At 39.4% G+C, this 24749-nt stretch overlaps 1 protein-coding gene across 2 annotated transcripts in view; it reads left to right on the top strand.

Moving 5' to 3' along the window:
* The window catches only part of LOC134345279 (chloride channel protein 2-like), a 556059-nt gene that overhangs the window by 470007 nt on the left and 61303 nt on the right, over positions 1-24749 (top strand). Inside the window, exons 19-20 of one of the 2 annotated variants that reach the window (XM_063045695.1) lie at positions 17590-17660; positions 19623-19676. In XM_063045695.1, the coding sequence (XP_062901765.1) occupies positions 17590-17660; positions 19623-19676 (125 nt within the window). The remainder of the gene's footprint in view (positions 1-17589; positions 17661-19622; positions 19677-24749) is intronic. The other variant, XM_063045696.1, reaches the window with a different exon arrangement.

Below are 24749 nucleotides of genomic sequence, written 5' to 3'. Positions count from 1 at the left end.
CGTATCCCGGTGCACTGCACTGTTCCTGCGGCTTCAGTCTGCCTTTCCAAAGCCTCTAGCTGGATTGATACCATTACTTCCACAAAACATCCAACCCATATATCTGCCGGTTCAACGACTGGCAATTCTTTCTTTTCAGCAACATGCAGTGTAAAGTCTCTTGCTTCCGGACCGAGACATGCTAACAACCATATTCCGGTCATTTTGCATCAGTCTACAAACTTGACATTTTTACTACTGAGCACTGAGTACTTTTCAACCCTGCTGTAATTTCTGATTGAGGTATGAGGGATAATGTAGTTTGCCTGACCTTGTTCCTTTCAGACAATTCTAGGAAAACGTGTAAAATGTTGGATGAGAGTGACCGCTGCTAGGTACTCCTGAAACAATATGGCAAAATGCCAGGCCAGTTCAGCTGCAAGACTGAGTGAATTATCTACCTTCACCCTTGAGCAACACTGCACCTTCAACTCTGCATTGCACTGTCACCCCAAAACCCCTACACCTGCTGATCCCACTCCCAATATTCCCCTCAACTTTATGTGGCAACTTGCCCTACCTACTCAAGGAATTATTGATGGGCAATAAACGCTTGTCGTACCACATCCCCTTTCTTTAAAAAAAGCACATATAAAAGTTGGAATGCAATTCCTATTCTATAACAAAAATGGATTTTCAGACAAGCATTGGACCATTTATAAGCCATGTGCTACTCTCAGCTTATTTTTCAGAAGTCTGTCCAAAGCCCTGTTGAAATCTGTAAAGAATCGATATTCACTGCATCTATCAAGGCAACAAGTAGCAATAATTTATTTACAGGATGACTATATCAATGGTATTTGTTGTCCGTTTCAATTAGCCACAGGAAAGTGATGGTGAGCTACCATGGACCTTTGCAGACCCTTCCTCCTGAGGTTCTCCTCAGTGCTGTTAGATAAGAGCTTCAGGGCATTGATGAAGATGACCTTCAAATCAGAACATTCTGCAGATGTGAGCAAAACTTCGAGGTAGCATTGCTCCAATGTGCTAGCTGCCCTGCAGACAATATACCAATGGTGGTTTATTTTGTACTCCAATTCACCTACGGTCAAGCAGCACCAGCAGATCATTTGCCTGGAACACACACGAAATGCTGAGGGAACTCAGCAAGCCAGGCAGCTTCTAGGAAAAGAGTACAGTCGACATCTCGGGTCGAAACCCTTCGGCAGGTCTGTGGGCGTTGCTCGGATTTCCAGTATCTGCAGACTTTCTCTCGTTTGAGATCATTTTCCTTTCTAATTGCTGACATCCAAGTCGCTCTGATTCTGTCCAGGTAGCTGAGGCATGTAAATGCAGTGCATCCTATAAGACCATAAGATATAGGAGCAGAAGTAGGCCATTCGGACCATCGAGTCTGCTCCACCATTCAATCATAGCCTGATCCAATTCTTCCAGTCATCCCTACTCCCCTGCCTTCTCCCATACCCTTTGATGCTCTGGCTAATCAAGAACCTATCTATCTCTGCCTTAAATGCACACAATGACTTGCCCTCCACAGCCACTCATGATAACAAATTCCACAGATTTACCACCCTCTGACTAAAGTAATTTCTCCACATCTCTGTTCTAAATGGATGTCCTTCAATCCTGAAGTCGTGCCCTCTTGTCCTAGACTCCCTAACATGGGAAATAACTTTGCCATATCTAATCTGTTAACATTCGGAATGTGATACATAAGCCATATGCACCAAGGATGGAAAGACATAGAAACATAGAAAACCTACAGCACAATACAGGCCCTGCAGCCCACAAAGCTGTGCCAAACATATCCTTACCTTAGAGCTTCCTAGGCTTACCCATAGCCCTCTATTTTTCAAAGCTCCATGTACCTATCCAGGAGACTCTTAAAAGACCGGATCGTAACCGCCTCCACCACAGTCGCCGGCAGCCCATTCCACACATTCACCGCTCTCTGCATAAAAAAACTTACCCCTGACCTCTCCTCTGTACCTTCTTCTAAGCACCTTAAAACTGTGCCCTCTCGTGCTAGTCATTTCAGCCCAGGGAAAAAGCCTCTGACTATCCACATGATCTCATTATCTTGTACACCTCTGTCAAGTCACCTCTCATTCTCTGTCGCTCCAAGGAGAAAAGGCTGAGTTCATTCAACCTATAGGGTACAAACCAAGCAAGCTTCTTTCTTTGGTTTAAGGTGGGAGGGAAACGATTTAAAAGGAACCTGGGAGGAAACGTATGTGGAACCAGCTGCCAGAGGAAGCTGTAAAGGACGGTACAATTTAAAAGACTTTTAGTCAGGTACATAGATAGAAAAGATTTATGGGGATATTGTCCAAATGCACTGTGTAGTGATTTGATCCATATGACCAGTGCACAAGACAAAACTTTTCACTATCTCTTGGTACATGCGACAATAATAAACCATTACGATCTAATACCAGTGCCAGTTTATTTCTGCGGCCAGGATTGCCTGGTCCTTTAGCCTCACTGTGGGCGCTGCATTCAGCCGTTTCTTGGTGTCACATCGAGAGACTCGCATTGCTTCCTCTGACAGTAGCAATCTCTCACCCATTTATCACATTTAGCTGAACCTGCATGCAATTCCACTCACATACTGGAACCTGCCATTGTTGAGGCTGTAAGAACATCTCCACTTCAGCAGGGTTTTAATTGTCCACAATCACCTATGACTGCAATTTAGTATGCCCGCTACCAGTAACCATGACCTGAAATTCAAAAATCATATCATCCAGTTTCTCTTGTTTGCTCTTAATTTTCATTCACAGCTTGATTGTCTTTCTTCATTACTGCATGATTGGTGTCATCTTTACTGCCTTCTTCGGCCTTGATGTTTTTTGTCCTGCAAGGACACAAAAACTTAATATTGTAAAACTGGAGGTTGTTGTCTGAGCTGGGAGTGCATAAAAGTTGTTTGTTCTTTCAAAGCAGTTTAGAACCTTAACCATTTATAATTTCATTTATGTGCCACTTTTATTAACAGTTGCAATATAAATTAAAATATTGGAGAGAATGGTTCAGATAACATGTCCATATTAAATGTTGTTCATGCTAATTTTCTAGTTGCAAAATGCTTTTCTATAATGTCAAAATTGGGATTTTTGAATCATTTGAAAATAAACATTTTGTTTCTGTGGGTTTTCTGCTCTATTATTAATGTAAATGTGTCTCTTGTTCTGTTCAATCTTTCAGACAGATTTTAATAAGTTTTCATGTGATTTGCAGTTCAATCAAATCATAACATTGCAACTGTACAGGTAGCTATAAAATATTTGAGAACCGTCAGACGAATCTGTAATATATTTAAAGATATAATTTAAATATCAAGTACTTTAACCTGGAATGTACCGAAATTCACTTCAATGCAGATCTTTAAATTATTAACTCATCTCATGAAAAAGAAATTCATGGTCCAAATTTTCCCTTATTTGTTGCTGGGAAGCTTATTTTGTACATGCATAGATTTCATGGAGCCATGCTTCCAGGTCCATGAAATGTCATAATGTACTGTAAGTAAAAGAATGTTGTTTAGATTTCATTGCATTCGAAATTAGGATCAGATTGCTATCCTGTCAGGACAAGAGAAGGTGATATATATTCTAAGGATGATTTGTATTAACTGGAGATGAAATAAAAACAAAAAAGCAGAGCCCCTCAGTTTTTTAAAGAAATAAGCCATTACAGTGAGGTGAGAGGGCTGTGGGATCAAACTGGGCTCATACAAACTTAAGTTCCATGTGACATAATTTTAATATCATGTCACATAATTCCTAATATCGTAACTTCTGGGCAGTATGACAGAAAAGAACCCAGAACCTAGCTGAGAAATAGTTTGATTCTGTTTTGCATTTAAATAGTTCATTAACACTGTAGACTGACTTCGCTATAGTTTATTATCCATTAGTGCATCTAATCAGAAATTAGCACAAAATCTCTCTTCCACATTGAAAAATCTATCCGGTTCCACGTTTAGACAATTTAATGTTTTCCAAACAATTACTTTATTAGTAGATAAGAGCATGCGCAGAGAGAACCCTCAAAACAATTTGCTCGATTAATAGCTCCTTAAACCGAAATCAACCGCCCAGATTGTTCAAATCATTCATTCCATCCTATTTCACCACCACTCTTAATTTTTGTATATTTTCAAATTTCACTCTTCATTTTGCTAAATAGTATAATCCTAGATCCTTTAGAATATCTCAGAAAAGGTCTAGAGGTTCAGAATTTGGTGCTGCCTTGCTATTTTCTGTGTTCAGTGGTGTCAGTCTGCTTTTCTGTAGTTTCTGCATTTATCTCCTTTGAGCAATGACTCACACTGCCGCATTTAAAGTCTGGTCCAAATATTAGTGTCCACTCCATCAAGCTACCCTGGATCCAGAAAAACACTAGATAAATCAAAGTTTGATTTAAATAATTAATCTGACTTTATGCTCATTGAGGTGAACTTTAAAGATCAAGATATATTAAGTTTATTTCATAGATAAAGCTTATTTATGTGTAATGAAACAATGTTAGAAAAATGCTACATTGCACAAATATCTTGCCTGACTTCAGGCTATTTTCTAAATCCTCCATTTATGTTTATACATCACTGCACAACTATTTTAGTAGTACTTTCATGATTTTTCTTTTTAGCATTTTAGCTGCTCCTGTCATTGTCCTATCCTCATAGGAGGTCTAAATTTCATTCTTTATAGAAGGGTTGGTTACCTGAGCCTTTACATTTTTCCTTTGAAACTAGCTTCAAGTACAGGACAAGAAAGAATGTTTTACCACTGTTTTCCGTGAAAAGGCTTGATGAGCCATGTCTCAGGGTTTTGAAGAGTTGGCTTTGGAGAGAGTGGATGCATTGGTTACCACCTTCCAAAATTCCATAGGTTTTTACTGTGGCTCCCAAAGAATAGAAGGTAGCAAATCTAAGCACGCTATAAAAGAAATGAGGAAGAGAGCAAACAAGATGCAATAAATCAATTAGCTTGACATAAGAGTTATGAAAATGCTGAAATATTTTATTAAGATTTCAGGTGGCAGGGCATTTAGAAATTGATTTGGTAAACAGGGTGGAGTTGTGGACAGTGAAGAAGGTTGTTAAATGATACAGAAGGTTATAGTTCAGTTACACATCTGGGTGGAGTAAGGCCAGATGGAGGTTAACCTGAGCAAATATAAGCAGCAGCACCTTGGCTGGTCAAAGTGAGGGGAAAATATACAGATTATGGCAGGACCCTTAACAGCATTGATGATCTTGTGGTCCAGGTCCATACCTCTCTGAAAGTAGAAACGCATGTAGGAAAGAATGGTAAAGAAGGTACATGGCCAGCTTGTCTTCATTGCTAGGGGCCTAGAGTATAATAGTCAGGAGGTAATGCTACATATGTGTAAAACTTTGGTTGGGCTGCACTTGGACAATTAGGTGCAGTTCTGGTTGCCCCATTACAGTTAGTGTGTAGAGGGTTTGGAAAGAATGCAGAAGGTGTTTACCAGGATGCTGCCTGGATAGAAAGGATTAGCTATCAGGAGAGTTGGAAAACTTGGGCTGTTTCCTCTAGAGCGCTGGACGCTGGGGGGGATTTTCAGATTTAGAAATGGTCTGCTGGGCCAGTCTGCAAGGGTCGCCATAAATTCTGGCGCCACCTTAGCATGCCCACAATGTTCAGCAGAGGAGGACAAGAAGCAACAACAACAACAGTAGCATCAAAACAAACCCCTTTCCCACTGACACAGACAGGCCGCCTCCAGGTCTCCAATCTTGGCCCTGGACTCCCAAACTTACAAACATCAGGACTTCATCTCAGATGTCACCGATTATTGGTTTGATCTTCGAGCCTAAACCCCAGGACACGCCAAACACAAGTTTGACCTTTGGACCTCAGTTTCTAGATGCACACAGACCCCAGTTCTGACTCCATTTACCCAAACCTTTGAACGCTTCAGGCATCTACCTTCAGCCTTCGACATCAGGACTTGCCATACTCTGGACTTTGACCTTCACCTTTGCCCTCCAGACCACACTGCCTTTTAGCTATCGACGCCAAAACTCGCTTACCACCAGTTTGACCTTCAGGCTTTGACTCCCGACTCATAGGGATCTCTGACTCCAGTGCTCTGGGGGGGGGGGGGGGGTTGCTCACAGGTCCTCACGACTCCTGCCTGTACCTGGGACTCACTGCCTGTATGAACCCCCGACCTAGAACCGAGGACCGCTAGTCTGCTCCTGGCGACCTGACTTCTGGGATCGCTGACGTTTGACTACGGAGCACTCTGACCTGCATTCCCAATAACTCCTGCTCAGATTCTTCTCTTACAGTCCCTGACCTTTAACTTCCACTCATCCTGTCCCTAAACTCAAACCTGACCCCCAGCTTCCCATGCTTCCTCCAAAACTAACCCTATAAACCTAAAAAAAGCTAGGTGTGAGCCAATATATCAATGAACATGGGACTAGAGGGCATAATCTCAGAACAGAAGGATTTTTGACAGCATAGTTCAGTTGGGCTGAAAGGCCTGTTTCAGTGCTATCGTATAACATTGCAGCTTGACAACACCTTGACCAGAAATTTTGACATTTGATAGATGATTACAAAATTATGAGAGACATAGATGGGATAGACAGTCAGAATCTTTTTTTTCCTATGGTAGAAATACCAGATAGAATGCGTTTCCAGTGAGAGGGGAAGTTTAAAGGAGTGTTTTCTTTACACAAAGAGTGGTAGGTGCCTGGGGGTGGGGGGGTGGGGGGCGGTGGGGTGAGGTCATAGAAACAGATATAATAGTAGTGTCCGCAAGGCTGTTAGACACATGATTATGCAGGGTATGAAAGGATATGAATCGTGTCGGCATAGGGGATCAGTTTAGAGATTATTTAGCAAAATTAGCTTGCATGTAATTGAAGGTAGTGAACAGGGATGAAATGAGGATTGGTTATCAAACTGAAAAGCAAATTGGTCTAAGTGAGCAATTTTAGATGGAAGGCTGTGATAATGGTTGTTGATCAATGAATTGGTGCTAGGATCTCAACTGTTCACAATTTTTTTCAAATTGTGTGAAAGACTAATATATCCAGATTTGCTTTTGTGAATTTATTGGGTTTGATGACCATGATATTCTTAACTCAAATTAAGCTCTATCAGATATAAATAACTACGAGTAATCTCACCAAAGGGAGATTATACAGTAACCACCCAATCTTTAAAGACTAGTTTACAACTAACAATACTCTTAAAACACATTTAAAACTTATAGAGGATTTCTATCTTAAACAATTCCAAATCACAAACCATTTATAAAACATAAAGGATGAAGGAAATCCAAAACACAAGTACAATCTATTGACTAAAATGGCATACTCATAGTCGTAAGTTGCAGATGAATGAGTCATCTGTTGCAGAAATGAAGTCAGAGGAGTGCTCTCTAATTCACCCTTTCTTTCCTTCATGGTTTCTTTCCCCATTCCTAATAAGCCTGAACTGCTCTCTACATTTATGCCCTCTTCCTACTACTTGGGTGACTTCAGGTGAATGTGATATTTCTTCAAATACTCTTTTAGCGCAAATGGACTACAAGCATCTTTTGAAGACATAGACCTCAGGTATCTCACAATCAATGCTGTGAAGCTAACTTCCATAAAACTCCAAATTATAAACACATGTTATTTAATACCCTAAATGATGATTTTATCCATCCGATCTGCATGCTTCCTTGAACTAAGCAACTTAGTCAGCTTGTCAGTTTGAAATAACCCAAATTAAACAACCTATTTCTTATATTGCTACTCTGAGCAGTAATAAAGCAGGTGTAATGAGCTGAATCTTATTTCTCACAGACAGAATGCCTACTATCTACAGAACTTGTTTCCAAAGCTGCTCAGAAGAGAGTGCTCTTTAACTTTAAGCTGATTACCACTTGCCATTTACATTTTAGGAACTGAAGACTGAATTCCATTTACGAATAGAAGTTGAAAATTTACTTAGAACAGTTTGAATCTTACAAGTGGCAGCTGCTGTGTGTAGTAATCTGACATTTGCAAACATGAACAATAGTCCTAGGACAGTGAATATCCATCACACTGATGATGCAAATATGATCTGTTATTTGTTGTGGAAGGATACACAAGGACCTCAGGAACTTACAGATGGGCAACATTGAAGTTAATGTGGAAAACTGTGAGGTTATCTAATTTGGTTCAAAAAAAAAAGAGCAAGTTAGACTTATTATAAATGATAAGCGATTGAAGGGGTTTATTGCTATAATGACTTGAGTCTTTGTACAGAAACATTACAAGTTAGCATGCAGGTACAGCAAGTAATTTGAGAAAGCCAATAGTACGTTGACCTTAATTGCAATAGAGTTTGGGTATAAGAATAGAGACAGCACACTGCCATTCTATTGTAAGGAGTTTCTTCTTTTATGTTACTGCGTATGTTAATCAAAATGGCTTCTTTGTTATGTTAAATGCTGAGAAGGTTCTTTCACTGCAGTTTGTTTGGGTTATCTTATTGATAAGAGGACAAATGAACCAATGGGTGTCCACGTTATTCTTTTCTGGGGTAATATTCTGTCTCATATGGCTGGGAAACGGCGTTTTTGGCGGGCTTTTGGAGGAGAGACCGGGAGTAAGATGGGCACGCTGGGAGCGATCTGGTTGATCACTTTGGGTGGTTCCCGAGCTGTGAGTCGAGGGGGTCAGAGTGGATCGCAGGGTGAAGAAAGACGGTCCGGGGTATTTGAGCTCCAACTATGTGCACGAAGAACTTGAACTTGGATAAGTCTGGCGCCTTTTTCTTTTCCTTTTATATTGTATCTCTATTAATCTCATAGTCTTAGTAAGATTTATAAAGTGTATTCTGTGAAATGTACACTGTGTGCTGGCTGATGATTGATGTTCGAGGCTGAATCAGGTGGCATTGCACAGCAACCGACATAACTGGGAGACAAGGTTGGGTGGCGGACGGGGTTTCCCCCAGATAAATACGAGCCGATATAGCTGAGTGTTACACTATTATTGGTCCTGGTCTGATTACACCTGGGACCTTATCTACAGATCTGGTTATCCAAAAACACAATAAGGATCCACTTCTAATAGATTGAATGCAATAAAGACAAACTGATTGAAATCTACAAAGTTCTTGATAGGGCAGATGCAGGGGGATATTTCCACTGGCTACAAAGTTTTTATTATCGGCAGTTAACATTTAAAAATAAAGATTGGACAATTCATAACTGAGATGAGAAGAAATTGGTTCACCCAATGTCTAATGAATCTTTGGAATTCTAAGCTCATGAGGGTTGTGGAGTCTCAGTTGCTATTTTCATAGAGATTGTTGTGTTTTCATGTGAAGGGATTCAAGGCATATAAAGTTAATTTGAGGAAAGAGAGCTGTTCTTTTACCTCAGAACTGGATGTTATTGAATGGCAGAACGTACATGAAGAGCCAAATGGTCTGTTTCTGCTTCTAATTCATATTCTGATTAGAAGTGATTCCTTTGGTTTCCATCAGCTCCAGATTTAGATTTATTTATCACATGTAGATCAAAATATACAGTGAAGTTTGTCATTTGTGTTAACAACCAACACACCCAAGGACGTGCTGGAGACAACCCGTAAGTGTTGCCACATATTCTGAAGCCAACGTAACATGCCTGTCAGAACACAATAAAACTGAACATACCAAGAACAACAGCAAATCAAGCCCTCTTCCTCCCTCTTTCCCAGCCACCCACTCATCATGCACATACACAGTCCTCTAAACCCAGGCCAGGCCGTTTCTCGGCCTCCAGCCTTCAGTAGACTCATGGATTCGCAGACATTGAGCCTAGATGATAACAAGTCAAATTTTAATGTGTTAACCAGTTTATGACCCACTTTTTGGAATAATTTTTTATTTAAATATTGAACATTTGATCATAACTATATTCCATTTTAATTCCATGAAAGATGTTCAAAATAATCCAGATGTGCTGGGACATTGATTTAAGTCCTTCAGAATGATGATGCAATCTGTAATGCAATTATCAATCATTATGTTTCTGAAAACTGCAATTATGGCTGTATTACACCATGCAGAAAGAAAATATTCTGAAACCATTTAACTTTCTTTCATTCTTTAAGATTCCTGTGTATTCAGAAGAATGGTGACTAAAACTATTTTATGAGTTTACTTTAAAGAGTTAATAACAAATTTTTGAACTCATGCTCCTAACTCTTAATAATGCAGTGAAGACCTTTTTAGCTAATTATTTTATCTCACAGCACAAACTCATGCCAGATTTAATTTCTCACATCTTAAAGACTTTGCACTATTACCTAACAAGATGAGTAACAATCTGTCATTGATTCTTGCAGTGCCATCTGAAGCTATTCATTTAATACTCTGAAATCTGAGGATTGAGCTATTCCAAGATTTTTCTCTGGAATAATCTACATCAAAGTTCAACCTTCTATCTTGTAATCGCATTAAATGTGATTTGTTGTTAGGTGCACCATCTTATTTATCTGTACTAAACAGCATTAACTCAAAAGCTAATGCTCTCCAGATCTCTCTGAATTATCTCCTCATCGTACATTTTGACATTCCGTGTATTTAGTGTCAACAATGAACTTTTAAATTTGTCCCTGTAACATCTGACATTCCCTTTGAACTTGCATTAGCAACTGTAAATAGAAAACAGGTTTCCATGTTGTAACTTGAGTATTTTTAAGTTTATGGTTGCTTACTCTTCTTACACCTATCTGAGATAATGCTCTCCTGTGTAAACATAGTGTCCAATATATTTTGCCAATGTAAAAACATATATATATATACATATATACATAAATTTTCCTTTACAACTACTTGCACAATTTCTCAGCCAGTCATTCCAACCAAAGCAGCTTCTCTATTTATCTCGTTCAATTGTCAATTGTATACAGCTAAATGAAACAGTGCATTGCACAGAGCGCACCCAGTATAGTTACGATAGCACATACAGTCGCAAAAAGTAATATTAGCACAAACTTGAGCACAGGAACACATACCAAATGCTGGAGGAACTCAGCAGGAAAGGCAACATCTATGGAGGGGAATAAAGGTTTATTCCTCTCCATAGGTGCTGCCTGACCTGCTGAGTTCCTCCAGTATTTTGTGCGTGTTGCACAAGATCTCCAGCTTCTGCTGAATGTCTTGTGTCTCTCACAGGAAGATGGTGAAGAAGGCAGATATAAACTTGCGCCAATAATTATGGTTATAAGCACTTTCTTTCAGCCCCTCCTTCACATTCTAATTCAGTAGTCCACTGTCTGGCACAGTCAGAATGATGAGTAAGAACGCACTCTTCTCTGTGCAAAAGTCTGAGGCACATGTTAAACATTCTCTAAAGCCAAGATGCTTTCAAAAATAACGAAATGAAAAGTTTCCAAATATCAAAAGAATCACTATAACGAGTAGTAAGCAGGGGTAAAAAAACTAAATCAAATCAATATTTGGTGTGACCACCCTTGCTTTGCCTTTAAAACTGCATCAGTTCTCTTCGGTACACTGTCGTGCAATTGTGTAAGAAGATTGTCTGGTAGGTTGTTCCAAGCAATTTGGAAAACTTGCCACAGTTCTTTGGCAGACTTTGGCTGTCTCACTGGCTTCAGTCTTTAGGTAATCCCAGATCGCCTCGGTGATGTTGAGATTATGGCTCTGTAAAGGCCGTACCATCTGAAACCAGATAAAAAATCTGGAGTGCCTAAGACTTTTGCACAGTACTGTATTTCCGCTTTCCTAATGATGGTAAAGGAGGCCATTCAGCCCATTAAGTCTATGCCAGCTCTCAGACGACATCTCTTTGTGCCTCACCAATATCTGCTTTGATTTTCTTTCCATTTTCATGCTATCTGTACTCGTGTTTCAAGATGGGGCCATAGCTTAAAAGACCAACATTATTGCTCATCTCTTATCACTCTTGAATCAGAATCAGGTGTATGTTGTGAAATTTGTTGTTTTGTGGCAGCAGTGCAGTGGAATAGATTTAAGAATTGCTTTAAGTTACAAGAGGAAGTATTTCAAAATAAGTAAGTAGTGACAAAAGGGAACAAAATAGTGAGGTAGTGTTCATGGACCATTCAGAAAACTGGTGGTGGAAAGGAAGACGCTGTTACTGAAATGTTGAGTGTGTGTCTTCAGGCTCCTGTATACCTTCCCTGATGGTAGTAGTGAGAAGAGGGTATGTCCTGGGTAGGAGGGTCCTTAATAACGGATGCTGCCTTCTTGAGGCATTGTCTTTTGCAGATGTCCTTGATGGTGGGCAAGCTGGTACCCATGATGCATCTGGCTGGGTTTGCAAGCCTCTGCAGCTTCCATAGTAAATGGAGATGCAACCAATCAGAATTCTCTCCACGGTACATCAGGAGAAATTTGCCAGAGTCTTTAATTAAATATAGACTCTGGCGTGTCCACTTTATAATTGCATCAATTCGTTAAGCCCAGGAATAGATTTTCAGAGATATTGACACCCAGGAATGTGAAGAAGTTCCCTCTTTCCACCGCTGACCCCTCAATTAGGATGGTGTGTGTTCTCCTGACTTTCCCTTCCAGAAGTCCACAATCAATTCTTTGGTCTTAATGACGCAGAGTGCAAGGTTGTTGTTGTGACACCACTCAACCAGTTGATCTATCGCTGCTGTACACCTCCTTATCACCATCTAAGAGTCTGCCAACAAAAGTTATGTCATCAGGAAGTTTATAGCTGGTGTTTACACTGTACCTATCTACACAGTCATGACTGTATAAAGAATAGATCAGCAGGCTAATCACGCATCCTTGGGGCGTGCCAGGTTGACCTTCAGTGAGGAGGAGATGTTATTTCCAATCCACACTAACTGTGGTCTTCTGATGAGGAAGTCAAGAATCCTTTAACAGAGGGAGGTACAGAGGCCCACATTTTGGAGGTTGTTCTAATCAACTGCGGGTATGACTGCTGGTGTTTATTGATTACACTGAACTGTAATCAGTAAGCAGCAGCTTGTCATAGGTATTGTTAACATCCAGGTGGTCCAAGGTCAAGTAGAGAGCCAGTGAAGTTGCTTCTGCTCTAGAACAAACATGGCAGGAGGCAGATTGAACTGGATCCAGGTCCTTGCTTTAGGCAGGAGTTAATTCTAGCCATTACCAAACTGTCAAAGCATTTCATCACAGTAGATCTGAGTGTTACCGGGTCATTGGTCTTGAGGCAACTTACCCTGATTTGCTTGGGTACTAGAACCATTGATGCCCTTTGGAAGCATGCGGGAACTTCTGACTGTAGCAGTGAGAGATTGAAGATGTCCGGGAATGCTCTGGCCAGTTGGTTGGCACAGGTTTTCAGTGCTTTGCCAAGTATACCATTAGTGCCTCGTGGGCCAGGTATACTGTCGAGGCCTGGTGGGCCACTGCACTTTTGATGAAGGTTTTCTCCCAGAGCTCTTGGAATATTTCTGCGACTTGGAGGCAATCTGCACGTGGTGTTTTATTGTACCAGCTGCCTTTGTTATCCTTGATAGTAGAGATTTTGGTACTAGGAGATGCTTTTTAAGTGACCTGGGCAAATTACTACAGTGTATTTTGTAGACAGAATGATGTCTAATTGTAATGTATTTTGTGTATATCTCAATACTGAAGGATATTATCAAATAGATGTGAGAGTAAAACTTTATATAGAATATAGCATAAAGATGTTCTGAACTATAATTTTATGTTTATATTGGCCACTACCTGGAAAAGGTAGAGAGCAGCATCAATAGATACTTGACCAAAAAGGCCAATTTTACTCTGTATGACTAAATGTGGCAGAATTGCATTACATGTAGTTTTAATAACAGCTGTTATGTTTTCTGCATTTCAATTAGATACTCTGCTGCATTTCTTATTTTTCCTGAGTACTTACCAAAAGCTTACAGATGGAAAAGTGATTGAAACGTCGCATAATTTGCACATTTGGTCAAGATTACAAATCAAAAATTTTGTAACCATCCAAATGGACTTTGGTAATCTCTAAGATACACTCTATATACATAACTGAAAGAGTGAAAATTGATTTAAAAGTCTTTCTGGTACTTTCTATTGCTTGATTTTGTGAGTAAATGCTCCAAAGTCCTTCCACAATCTCAAGGCACATCAGCAAAAATAATCTTCATTACTGTAAAGAATGGAGCTCCAACAGTGTGTAAGCTCTACATTATCCAGGATGAAGCAACCTGCCTGATTAATATTCCATCCAATGCCCGAAGTAAATTTTACCCCATCACAAGTACGATATCATCAGAATATGCCCATCCATAAGTACAAGGTAGTTTCTTGCCCCAGCTCTTTAACCACAAACACCACCATCTTGGAAACGGGTTGCAGGGTCACATGCAAGTTATGCATTATCAATAATCCTTATCATGGCTCAGTCTAAGTACTAGAACCCCTGGTGTGGATGAAACTTCACTACCCACTTTCTCAAGAAGAGCTGCCATTGTTGGTGATGTCCTCATCCTATCAGTTCTGTACTTATAATGTTGTCAGTGCCTGTTTTATTTCTTGGAATTTTACTAACAAGTTTAGAAGCAATCATTTGTCAAATACTTTTTCATTCGGTATATGTATGACATAAACCATTTTACCATTATTAATCCTCACCAAATAACTCAATCTAGCAAATCCAACTTGATTTTTTTCCACATCCATGCCTACTTTCCATTATTAGCAACTAATATTTCGAATTAATTTTGTCCCAACTTATTTCCCTTAAACTATCTCCTCCATGAATGAGAACCACCCTTGATCCTTTCTTTAATGAGTTTAGCCCTTTCTGTCTTGTGAGCATTGTGCAATATTTGCCATTCTCAATTATTCTGACACCACAGTCCTGCCTTGGGAAACGTATAGGGTTTTTAATCCAGGCACAGCTGTATCCACCCTTCACTCAGACACTATCCAGACTACTTCAATTGTCTCTTTTGAGACCTGTCATTCTTTAATGTATGCATTTCTTAACTATTTTATATTCAAATATTCTTTAGTTCTATAGTGAAGATCAAGATAAAGTACTGATAGCTTTTCTCATAACCATCCTTTCAGTTTGAACAAAGATTGCTGACATATAACCATATAGAAATTACAGCACAGAAACAGGCCATCTCGGTGCTTCTACTCCCTTCTGAACTCTTACTCTCCCTAGTCCCACCGACCTGCACTCAGCCTATAACCCTCCATTCCTTTCCTGTCCATATAGCTGTCCAATTTAACTTTAAACGACAACGTCAAACCTGCCTCAACCACTTCTGCTGGAAGCTCGTTCCACACAGCTACCACTCTTTGAGTAAAGAAGTTCCCCCTCATGTTACCCCTAAACTTTTGCCCTTTAACTCTCAACTCATGTCCTCCTGTTTGTATCTCCCCCACTCTCAATGGAAAAAGCCTATCCACGTCAACTCTATCTATCCCCCTCATAATTTTAAATACCTCTATCAAAAGTCCCTCCTCAACCTTCTATGCTCCAAAGAATAAAGACCCAACTTGTTCAACCTTTCTCTGTAATTTAGGTGATGAAACCCAGGTAACATTCTAGTAAATCTTCTCTGTACTCTCTCTATTTTGTTGACATCTTTCCTATAATTCGGTGACTAAAACTGTACACAATACTCCAAATTTGGCCTCACCAATGCCTTATACAATTTCAACATTATATCCCAACTCCTATACTCAATGCTCTGATTTGTAAAGGCCAGCATACCAAAAGCTTTCTTCACCACCCTATCCACATGAGATTCCACCTTCAGGGAACTATGCACCATTATTCCCAGATCCCTCTGTTCTACTGCATTCTTCAATGCCCTACCATTTACCATGTATGTCCTATTTTGATTAGTCCTACCAAATTGTAGCACCTCACATTTATCAGCATTAAACTCCATCTGCCATCTTTCAGCCCACTCTTCTAACTGGCCTCAATCTCTCTGCAAGCTTTGAAAACCTACTTTATTATCCACAACACCTATCTTAGTATCATCCAATTTACCACCCCATCATCCAGATCATTAATGTATATGACAAATAACATTGGACCCAGTACAGATCCCTGAGGCACACCACTAGTTACCGACCTCCATTCTGACAAACAGTCATCCACCACCACTCTCTGACGTCTCCCATCCAGCCACTGCTGAATCCATTTTACTACTTCAATATTAATACCTAACTATTGAACCTTCCTAACCAACCATTCGTGTGGGACCTTGTCAAAGGCCTTACTGAAGTCCATTTTGACAACATCCACTGCTTTACCCTCGTCAACTTTCCTTGTAACCTCTTCAAAAAATTCAATAAGATTTGTCAAACATGACCTTCCACACACAAGTCCATGTTGACTGTTCCAAATCAGACCCTGTCTATCCAGATAATTATATATACCATCCCTAAGGATACTTTCCATCAATTTACCCACCACTGAAGTCAAACTCACAGGCCAATGAGAATGCTTACAAATGATCATAATGCTGTATATTGTTGCAACTTTAATTACCCCCACAGTACGGCCAGATTTGGGAACAGCTTCTTTCCAACTGTGATAAGACTGCTGAACGGATCCTGACCCAGATCTGGGCCGTACCCTCCAAATATCTGGACCTACCTCTCAGTTTTTTTGCACTACCTTACTTTCCATTTTTCTATTTTCTATTTAGGATTTATAATTTAAATTTTTAATATTTACTAATTTTTACTATTTTTAATATTTAATATTTGTAATCCAGGGAGCTGTGATGATTGTACGTTCTAGTATCAATTGTTTGGTGACAATAAAGTATAAAGTACAAAGTAAACTGAAATCTTTTTTCAATATTTTACTTGTTAAAATTTTACATTATATTCTTGCAAACTTCAAATCATCGTTACTTTGGAAAGAATTAAAATGGCTTTGTACATGGAAGTATATTGGAAAGAATGTGAATTTTAGTCACAGTACATATAGGGTTTTACTTTTTTGTCCTGGGATACACCTTCAAAGGGGAAAATGAAGTCTCTAATAAAATAGAAAGCTGCTACGGAGAATACTGTTTCAAACTTTTAGTCATTTAGTTGCCGTATAGCTGTTCTTAATTTTGCCTCTGGCAGCATCAAGCATTGTAGATTCTCCAAGTAGTTACCTTTAAAAATTATTGTAAATCTCACATTCTGCTTTAATTCTGCTCAGAGTATACTTCACTGCTGTTGATACTGATTGTAAACTAAAGCTATCTGCAAGAATGAATGTTGTCTTCAGCAATGCCCTCTGTGTAGAGGTTATTTGTGTTGAATTGCAATAGAGAATGCTCAGCCAGATTTCTGCACCCTGTTAATATAATTTTTAGTCAGTAATAGTTAGTTTGTGACTCCTGTGAGGTATGGTTGTATGGTATTCCGTGAACAACAGCTGCTTTGATGAACTACTCAGCATTTCAATCTCAACAAATGAACCCCAGAAAAGGATGGATGGGCAGTTAAAATGGAGTGACTTAGTCATCTAACCCGTTATTGAAAATTTAATTATGAAGAATGTGAATACTGAGATAAGTCAGTGGAATTTTTAACATTAATTTATTTTCTTTAGGTACCCTCGATCAAACAGGAATTGCGTTGAAAAGTCTGTTTTGTGTAAACTCAATGGATGAACCAGGAGAGGTAAGTGGCCCCTTGTTATTTGTTCAACTCATTTCTTCCAATTTTGTGGTTATAGTTCAAAGTACATTTACCTTCATCTGTGAAGTTGTGTCAAGTACATCTCTAGGTATCAGGAACAGAGTTCATCTGAGAGTTTTTCTCTGAAAGTTCTGTATTCTTCATACCATTGATGAAAATGGTTTCCATAGTAACATGAACTTCAGCCAAAGTCTTGTACCTCTCCTCGTATTATAATCTTTGCTCCGCAAGCTATTGCAGTTTCCTTCCTATTTAACCATATTATAATGCACACAATAAAATTTTACTGTCACTTTGCCATTTCTTGGGGAAACCTTTTCACATGATAATATGAATGATCTCTACACATTTGAATATGTTTTTGTAGTAACATACCAATCAGGAGAAAATGATGGTGCTTGACTGATTCTCAGCAAATCTACAGAAAAATGTTTTTATATCTTATTCAGTTCATGGGATAAGTGATATTAACTGACAGCTTTGCCATCAACCATTTTTCCCTAGAGCATAGGACACTGAGGGGTAATCTGATAGAGGTATATAAAACTACAAGGGGCATAGATAACGTGAATGGTCACAGTCGTTTGCCCAGGATAGAGGGGTCCAAAACCAGAGGGCGTAGATTTAAAGTGACAGGGAAAGATTTAAAGGGAAACTGAGGGGCAACTTTTTTTCACATAGAGAGAGATGGGTATGTGGAACGAGCTATTAAAGGAAGTGGTAGAGGCCGGTACAATTACAACATTTAAAAGACATTCAGACAGGTGCATAAGAGGGATTTCGAGGGATATGAGACTAGCTTTGGTAGGAAACTTGGTTGATAACAACAAGTTGGATCTCAGTTCCTGTTTTTGTGCTGTATAACTATAAGTATGATCCTTACTTCATCTCGGAGGCTATTGAAGGGAGGGGAGGGAACGTCGACTCAGACCATGAGAGGCCTGCGTCGGGCATTTTCATGCCTTACAAGGCACAAGTTGGAAGTCCGTGTGGGGCGCCACTCCTCACACAGACACTAGAGCAATGTGTGGTTAAGTGCCTTACTCAAGGACACAACACACTGCCACAGCTGAGGCTCGAACTAGCGACCTTCAGATCACTAGACGAAAGCTATTGAAACATAAAACATATAAGGAAGATGCTCAGTCAAATATGTTCTGTTAAAGCTAACTCTTCAGAAAGAAGGAAAAAAATGGTGTACAAGTTATTTTGAGACAACATAGCCCAAATTTTACGTCAACAGCAAGCTTTTGGATGAACTTTGGATGAATAACATTGTTTCCTTACAAATAATGTGGTAAAGTTGTTGGGATTCAAGGAGGCTGCTATTGAGAGATTGTGATGCCAAAATCACAGGCTAACTTGTTTCCAGTGAATAAGGTGTGATTTTCATATTGAGTCATGTTGGTTTAAATTCTTCCTCTACATGAAAGGATATGGTAAGCAAACTGTTGAAAGTACTGCGAATTAATGTGCTGCCTTCAAAAATTTACACTGCTTTGCATTGGATCATCGCAGACTGCTGAGTGACAAGTAAAAAGCTTTATTCATTCCTCCTCATACAATACACCATGCTTTTATTATGTAATAAATCTCTAGTGCTGCTATATTTGTACTATATCTGTCATGTTTCATAAATTGTAGCTGAACAGATCCTATTGTGACACCCTGTCAGATTGTGACATAACCTCCAGTGATGTGAGGCGTCAGCAACTGCATCACTATTAAGTACTGCTGCATTTTTTGGCACAGTAGATTATTATTATGAAGTAATTTTTTAAATTATTGGTCGGTGAAAGACAAAGAAGCATGAAAAATTTAACTGTTAGAGGAAATCTTGTTTTGACTGAAAATGTTGCAGCTAATTTTAAGGCAGATGCAAGGCTTCATCCCTGATGGTGCTACAAGAGATGTATAACCTGAATTATCCTCTTTCCATCAAAGAATCAGGCAATGTCAGAGCACAGAAAGTCGAAACGTGTACGCATATCTATAGTGGTAAGTGAGGAAATGACATGCGGTCAAACCATTATCATCAATATATAACCGCATTGTCCAATCAAAATTAATACAGATTTCTTTTATTTTGCTCAAAGCATCATGCAAATTCATTTAAATTTTATCCCATGAGCTCAAAAGAGTGATAATTAGACACAGCTGTGCAGTTGAACAGCAATATTGTCTCAGGACCAGAGGCCTTTATAGAGTTAATGCTACACAATTGAAAAATTTGTTTCACCTGCAGAACTTGTTATAAAATAGTGACTGCAATTCTTCAAAAAAATTATAACGTATTCATATACATATGAGTGATGCATTTAGTAAAAATCTGCATGAGCATTGAACATCCTCAGAATATATAAACAATTTCCCTAGAGTTCAATGCAAATAGTCTCAGTTTTGGAAAATTTAAATGAACTATAGTTACCTTTTTTAATCAAGTTTTTGATTGAATCTAGTATTTGTTAAAGAAAGGCAAATGTTAAACTTTCCTAAATCTAAGAGAGAAAACTATGAATACTGCAGAACACGACACGGTGCCTGAGAATGTCGATTAATCACAATATCCAAATGTAACGGGTTATAGATCATTGTCGTACTGCTGAATTGGTTGTCAGGTTGCTAATCTACATCAGCCCAGTGATAATGGTATGTTACACATTTCAACAGCCATCAGACAGTCTAGCCGGCTCGTCTGAGGGGTCCTAATTGAAAAGAATATTAGCGTCTTCTGTCATTCTCTTTAGATTTCATGGGATAACTTTTTCAATAAATACTTACACACATGAAAATCATGTCCATTCTGAGGTACTTGCTGCACCACTGCAACAATATTTTGTCAAGAGGAGCGGTGCTGTTCAGCCAGTAAGGCTATGAAAAATAATTACCTTTGGCTGAACTCGTACTGTGGCAGCATCAGCACTGAGATAACTGTTGTCCTCGGTAGAGCTGCCTATTGAAAATGCTGATGCTTTCATGTTAAATGAGCAAACAACCAATCAATGTTGAGCAAATCCACTGAATTCAAAGGATGACCCATTTTGACAATGGCTGATTTGTCAGTTGTTTGATCTGATTTGTACTTGATTCTCTAAATCATATTTACACAATTACTAACCTGTATTGATTCTATTTGGCTGTGATGAAAGAAATCATTCAGAATTCACGTTTTCTGCATATTGACAAAATTCACATGTCCTGCACATTGACGAACTGTTGGTGCTCTTTCTTGTATTGCTTTCCAGTCGCCATCTCCCACCACCATGCTTTGCCGTGTGGCATGGGGACAGAGTTGTCCAGTTTGTTGATGCGTCCATTCTTTGATAGACCACTGCGTATATGTCATGACAATGAGAGTTGTCCATTTTATCTTGCTGCATTTCACCTCTTACAGTGAACTACTTCAATAGTGCACAATGCTCCAAGTAATAAACTACTAGCAGTTGGCAGAGTTTGACCAGCAGTCAGAGTTGAGTTCTGATCTCAGCTGCAATTGTTTGGTGGTGTTATGCTTGCAGTCTGTTTCTGGGTACTAGCCTTTGTCTGGTCTGTGACTTCATATGGGACTGATGAATATCAAGAAGATGCAAATAAAATAGAAAATGCTGTCAATACTCAGCAGGTCAGGAGAGGGAGAAACAATTAATGTTTCGGGTCCACTAGAGCAAAAGAAAGTTTTAAAATGCAGATAAAAGTTGGGGCTAGGGAGAGAATAGAAGGCAGGGCCTCTGATGTGCCAGAGAACAGAAGAATTTAAATGACTGGAAGGTGACGTAAACTGATAAAGGATCAGTGAGTAAATGAAGGGCAGTGTTGAATTCATAGTGAATGATGGCTATACTGCTACTGGAAACTATTTACTCATGAAAAACAGTTTGGTGAGATGAGAAAGGTGCAATGTAGAGTTGATGAGATGATATCATCTACAGGAGAAATTATATATCCGTAGTGATTCTGTGATCACATACTCCTTGCGGGAAAATACCAATGCAGTGACTTGAATTCAGCGCCTCAGCATTCAAGCTATTAAGTGTGGCTTCCTTCCAGAGGACTCGATTTCCTCACTGGCAGAAGTTGGTTTGGATTAGCAACAACATCTTCCAGGCTCACCATCAGTACAGGTGCACGCACGGTTCTGTGCTTGGCCTCATGCTATATCTACTTAATGCCTATGTTTGGGTGGCTAAGTACAACTCTAATGCCACATTTAAATTGTGCAGGCAACAGTACTGTTGTTAACCAAATCAAAGGCAGTGATGAATCAGCATGTAGAAGGGATACTGGAAGTCTGGTTGAGTGGCGCCGCAAAAGGAACCTCTCATTCAACATCAGCAAAACCAAAGAGCTGATATCACCCACAGGAAGAAGAATCTGAGGTCCATGAACCAGTTGTCATTAGGAGATCAGAGGTGGAGAGGGCCAATAGCATTAACTTCCTTGGCAATTGCATATCAGAGGATCTAGCACGCAAGTGCCATCAGAAAGAAGGCACACAGTGCTTCGACCTTCCTAGAAATTTGCATAGATTTGGCAGGTCATCAAAAACTTTGACAAACTTCTGTAGATGCACAGTGGAGAGTGTCCTAACTGGTTACATTGCAGTCTGGTATGAAAACACCAAAGCCAGGAATGGAAAAATGCAGAAAGTGGCGGATATGGCCCAGTCTATCACAGGCAAAGACCTCTCTACCATTGAGTACATTTACATGGAGCAATGCCAGAAGAAAGTAGAATCCATCATCAAGGAATCCCACTGTCCAGGCCATGCACTTTTGCTACTGCCACCAGGCAGAAGGTCCCACACCACCAGGTTCAGGAACAGCTAATACCCTACAACCATCAGGCTCCTGAACCAATGTGAGGAACTTCAATCACCACAATTCTGAACTGAATCTATGACCTACAGACTCACTTTCAAGAACTCTTTGCAACTCCTGTTCTAGGTATTATTTTTTATTGTCTTTTGCACATTGGTTGTTGTCCATCTTCATTTACGTATAGTTTTTCATAAATTCTATTGTATTTATTTTCCCAAAAATGCCTACAAGAAAATGAATCTCAAGGTAGTGTATGGAAACATATACATACTTTGAAAATAAGTTTTCTTTTAACTTTAACTTGGCGCCAGGACACAGCATCTTTAGTAGGGATCAAATAAAAGTATTAAAAGTTTGAAAGTGTGTAAAAGTTGAACCATCCACTAGAATCCAGAACAGATTGTAGTTAATAAAGTTAAGTCAAAGGGATATTAGATGAATATTTGTGAAAGGACATTTGTTGCAAAGTTAGTACCATTGCAAACAAATGAGGCTTTCTTGCATTGCTGTCTGGTTTTACAGTGAGCTCAATGAGCCCTTGTCACAAAAAAAATTTGTGCTCCTCGTCATTTGGATTTTGTTTCATATTAAGAACACACAGTAATATTTGGTTACTGTCTGCACCTTGTAGGGGTGAAGTTCATGCGAACACAATTGTATTTCTAAGCTATATTGACTGTTATGTTGTATATCTTACTGTACATACTATTTATTACAAATTACTATGATTTGCACATTGCAGATTCAGACAGAGACATAACGGAAAGATTTTTACTCCTCACTTATGTGAAGGATGTAAGAAATAAAGTCAATTCAATTCAAGTTGTCTGGAATTGGGTGGACGGCTAGGTGTGGAAAATTGACATGCAGGGTTACAATTTGAAGGCTAACAGCACCTTTTAAAGAAGGTATTTGGTGTGGCTGAAATTGAAGAGTAAACTGGTGGATTGGACCCTGAGGTACCACTGGGAGAACCTGGGTAAAAATCAAGCACATACTGAAGCAGTATAGACTTGAATAAACCTACTGCTTATTTTTTTCCCCAGTTAACTATGTTCTAATGTAAACCAAATTGCTGTACAAAAATTTCTGAAATTTTGCATTTGGCATTAGCATTCCTTAAATTAGTTGTGGAGGAGACCTACGAGGTACACTGGAAGGCGGGTGGGCAAGTGCTGGTAATGAAAACTGAGTTTTTCGAGGTCTGGGGAGGGTGGCTCGAGTGAATGATCCTTGGAAGATGTTCTGGCTGCCCATGATGCTGCTGTTTGAGTTATGACTGAACCTGCACTTCAACTGCACCCTATAGAATGTAGAGGCAGTGCCTCTAATTTCTTAGAAGTTTGCAAAGATTCGGTATGACTTCTAAAACTTTGACAAACTTCTATAGATGTGCAGTGGAGAGTATATTGACTGGTTGCATCACGGCCTGGTATGGAAATACCAATGCCTTGAACAGAAAATCCTACAAAAGGTCGCGGATACGACCCCATCTATCACAGGTAAAGCCCTCCGCACCAATGAGCATATCTGCATGGAGGCCTGCCACAGAAAAGCAGTATCCATCATCAAGGACCCCTACCACCCAGACCATGCTCTCTTTTCACTGCTGCCATCAGGGAGAAGGTACAGGAGCATCAGGATCTACACCACCAGGTTCAGCAACAGTTATTACCCCTCAACCATCAGGCTCCTGAACCAGAAGGGATAATTTCACTCAACTTCACTTGCCCCATCACTGAAATGTTCCCATAACTTATGGATTTCTCTTTCAAGAACTCTTCATCTCGTGTTCTTGATATTTATTGCTTATTTATTTATTATTATGATTATTTCTTTTTTTTTCTTTTTCTAGTTGCAGTTTATTGTCTTTTGCTCATTGATTGTCCAACCTGTTGGGGGCAGTCTTTCATTAATTCTATTCTTTTTCTTATATTTTCCATGAATGGCCAAAGAAAATAAATCTCAGGGTTGAATGTGGTGACGTATATGTACTTTGATAATAAATTTACTTTGAACTTTTGTTTCACTTATCTCTTCACCCTATCCCTCCTCCTAACTGTTCTGACTTTTCTGCCTTCAACCTCAAACGCAAGCAATAGGAATTAGCTATTTCTGCTGCTGGTTAGAGAGACCAGCTCCATGCGTTCTCTTGGAAATCAGAATTTATTTCTGGAATGAAAGATAAAGCCCACAGATGTGCTAGATGGTCAGAGAAGGTGTTCTCAGCTTTCTAGGTTTCATTGGATCACAT

Source organism: Mobula hypostoma, chromosome 4, assembly GCF_963921235.1.
Source record: "Mobula hypostoma chromosome 4, sMobHyp1.1, whole genome shotgun sequence".
Classification (NCBI taxonomy): Eukaryota; Metazoa; Chordata; class Chondrichthyes; order Myliobatiformes; family Myliobatidae; genus Mobula; species Mobula hypostoma.
Note: the sequence above shows the minus strand (reverse complement) of the source record. Positions and strands in the feature narration are given on the sequence as shown.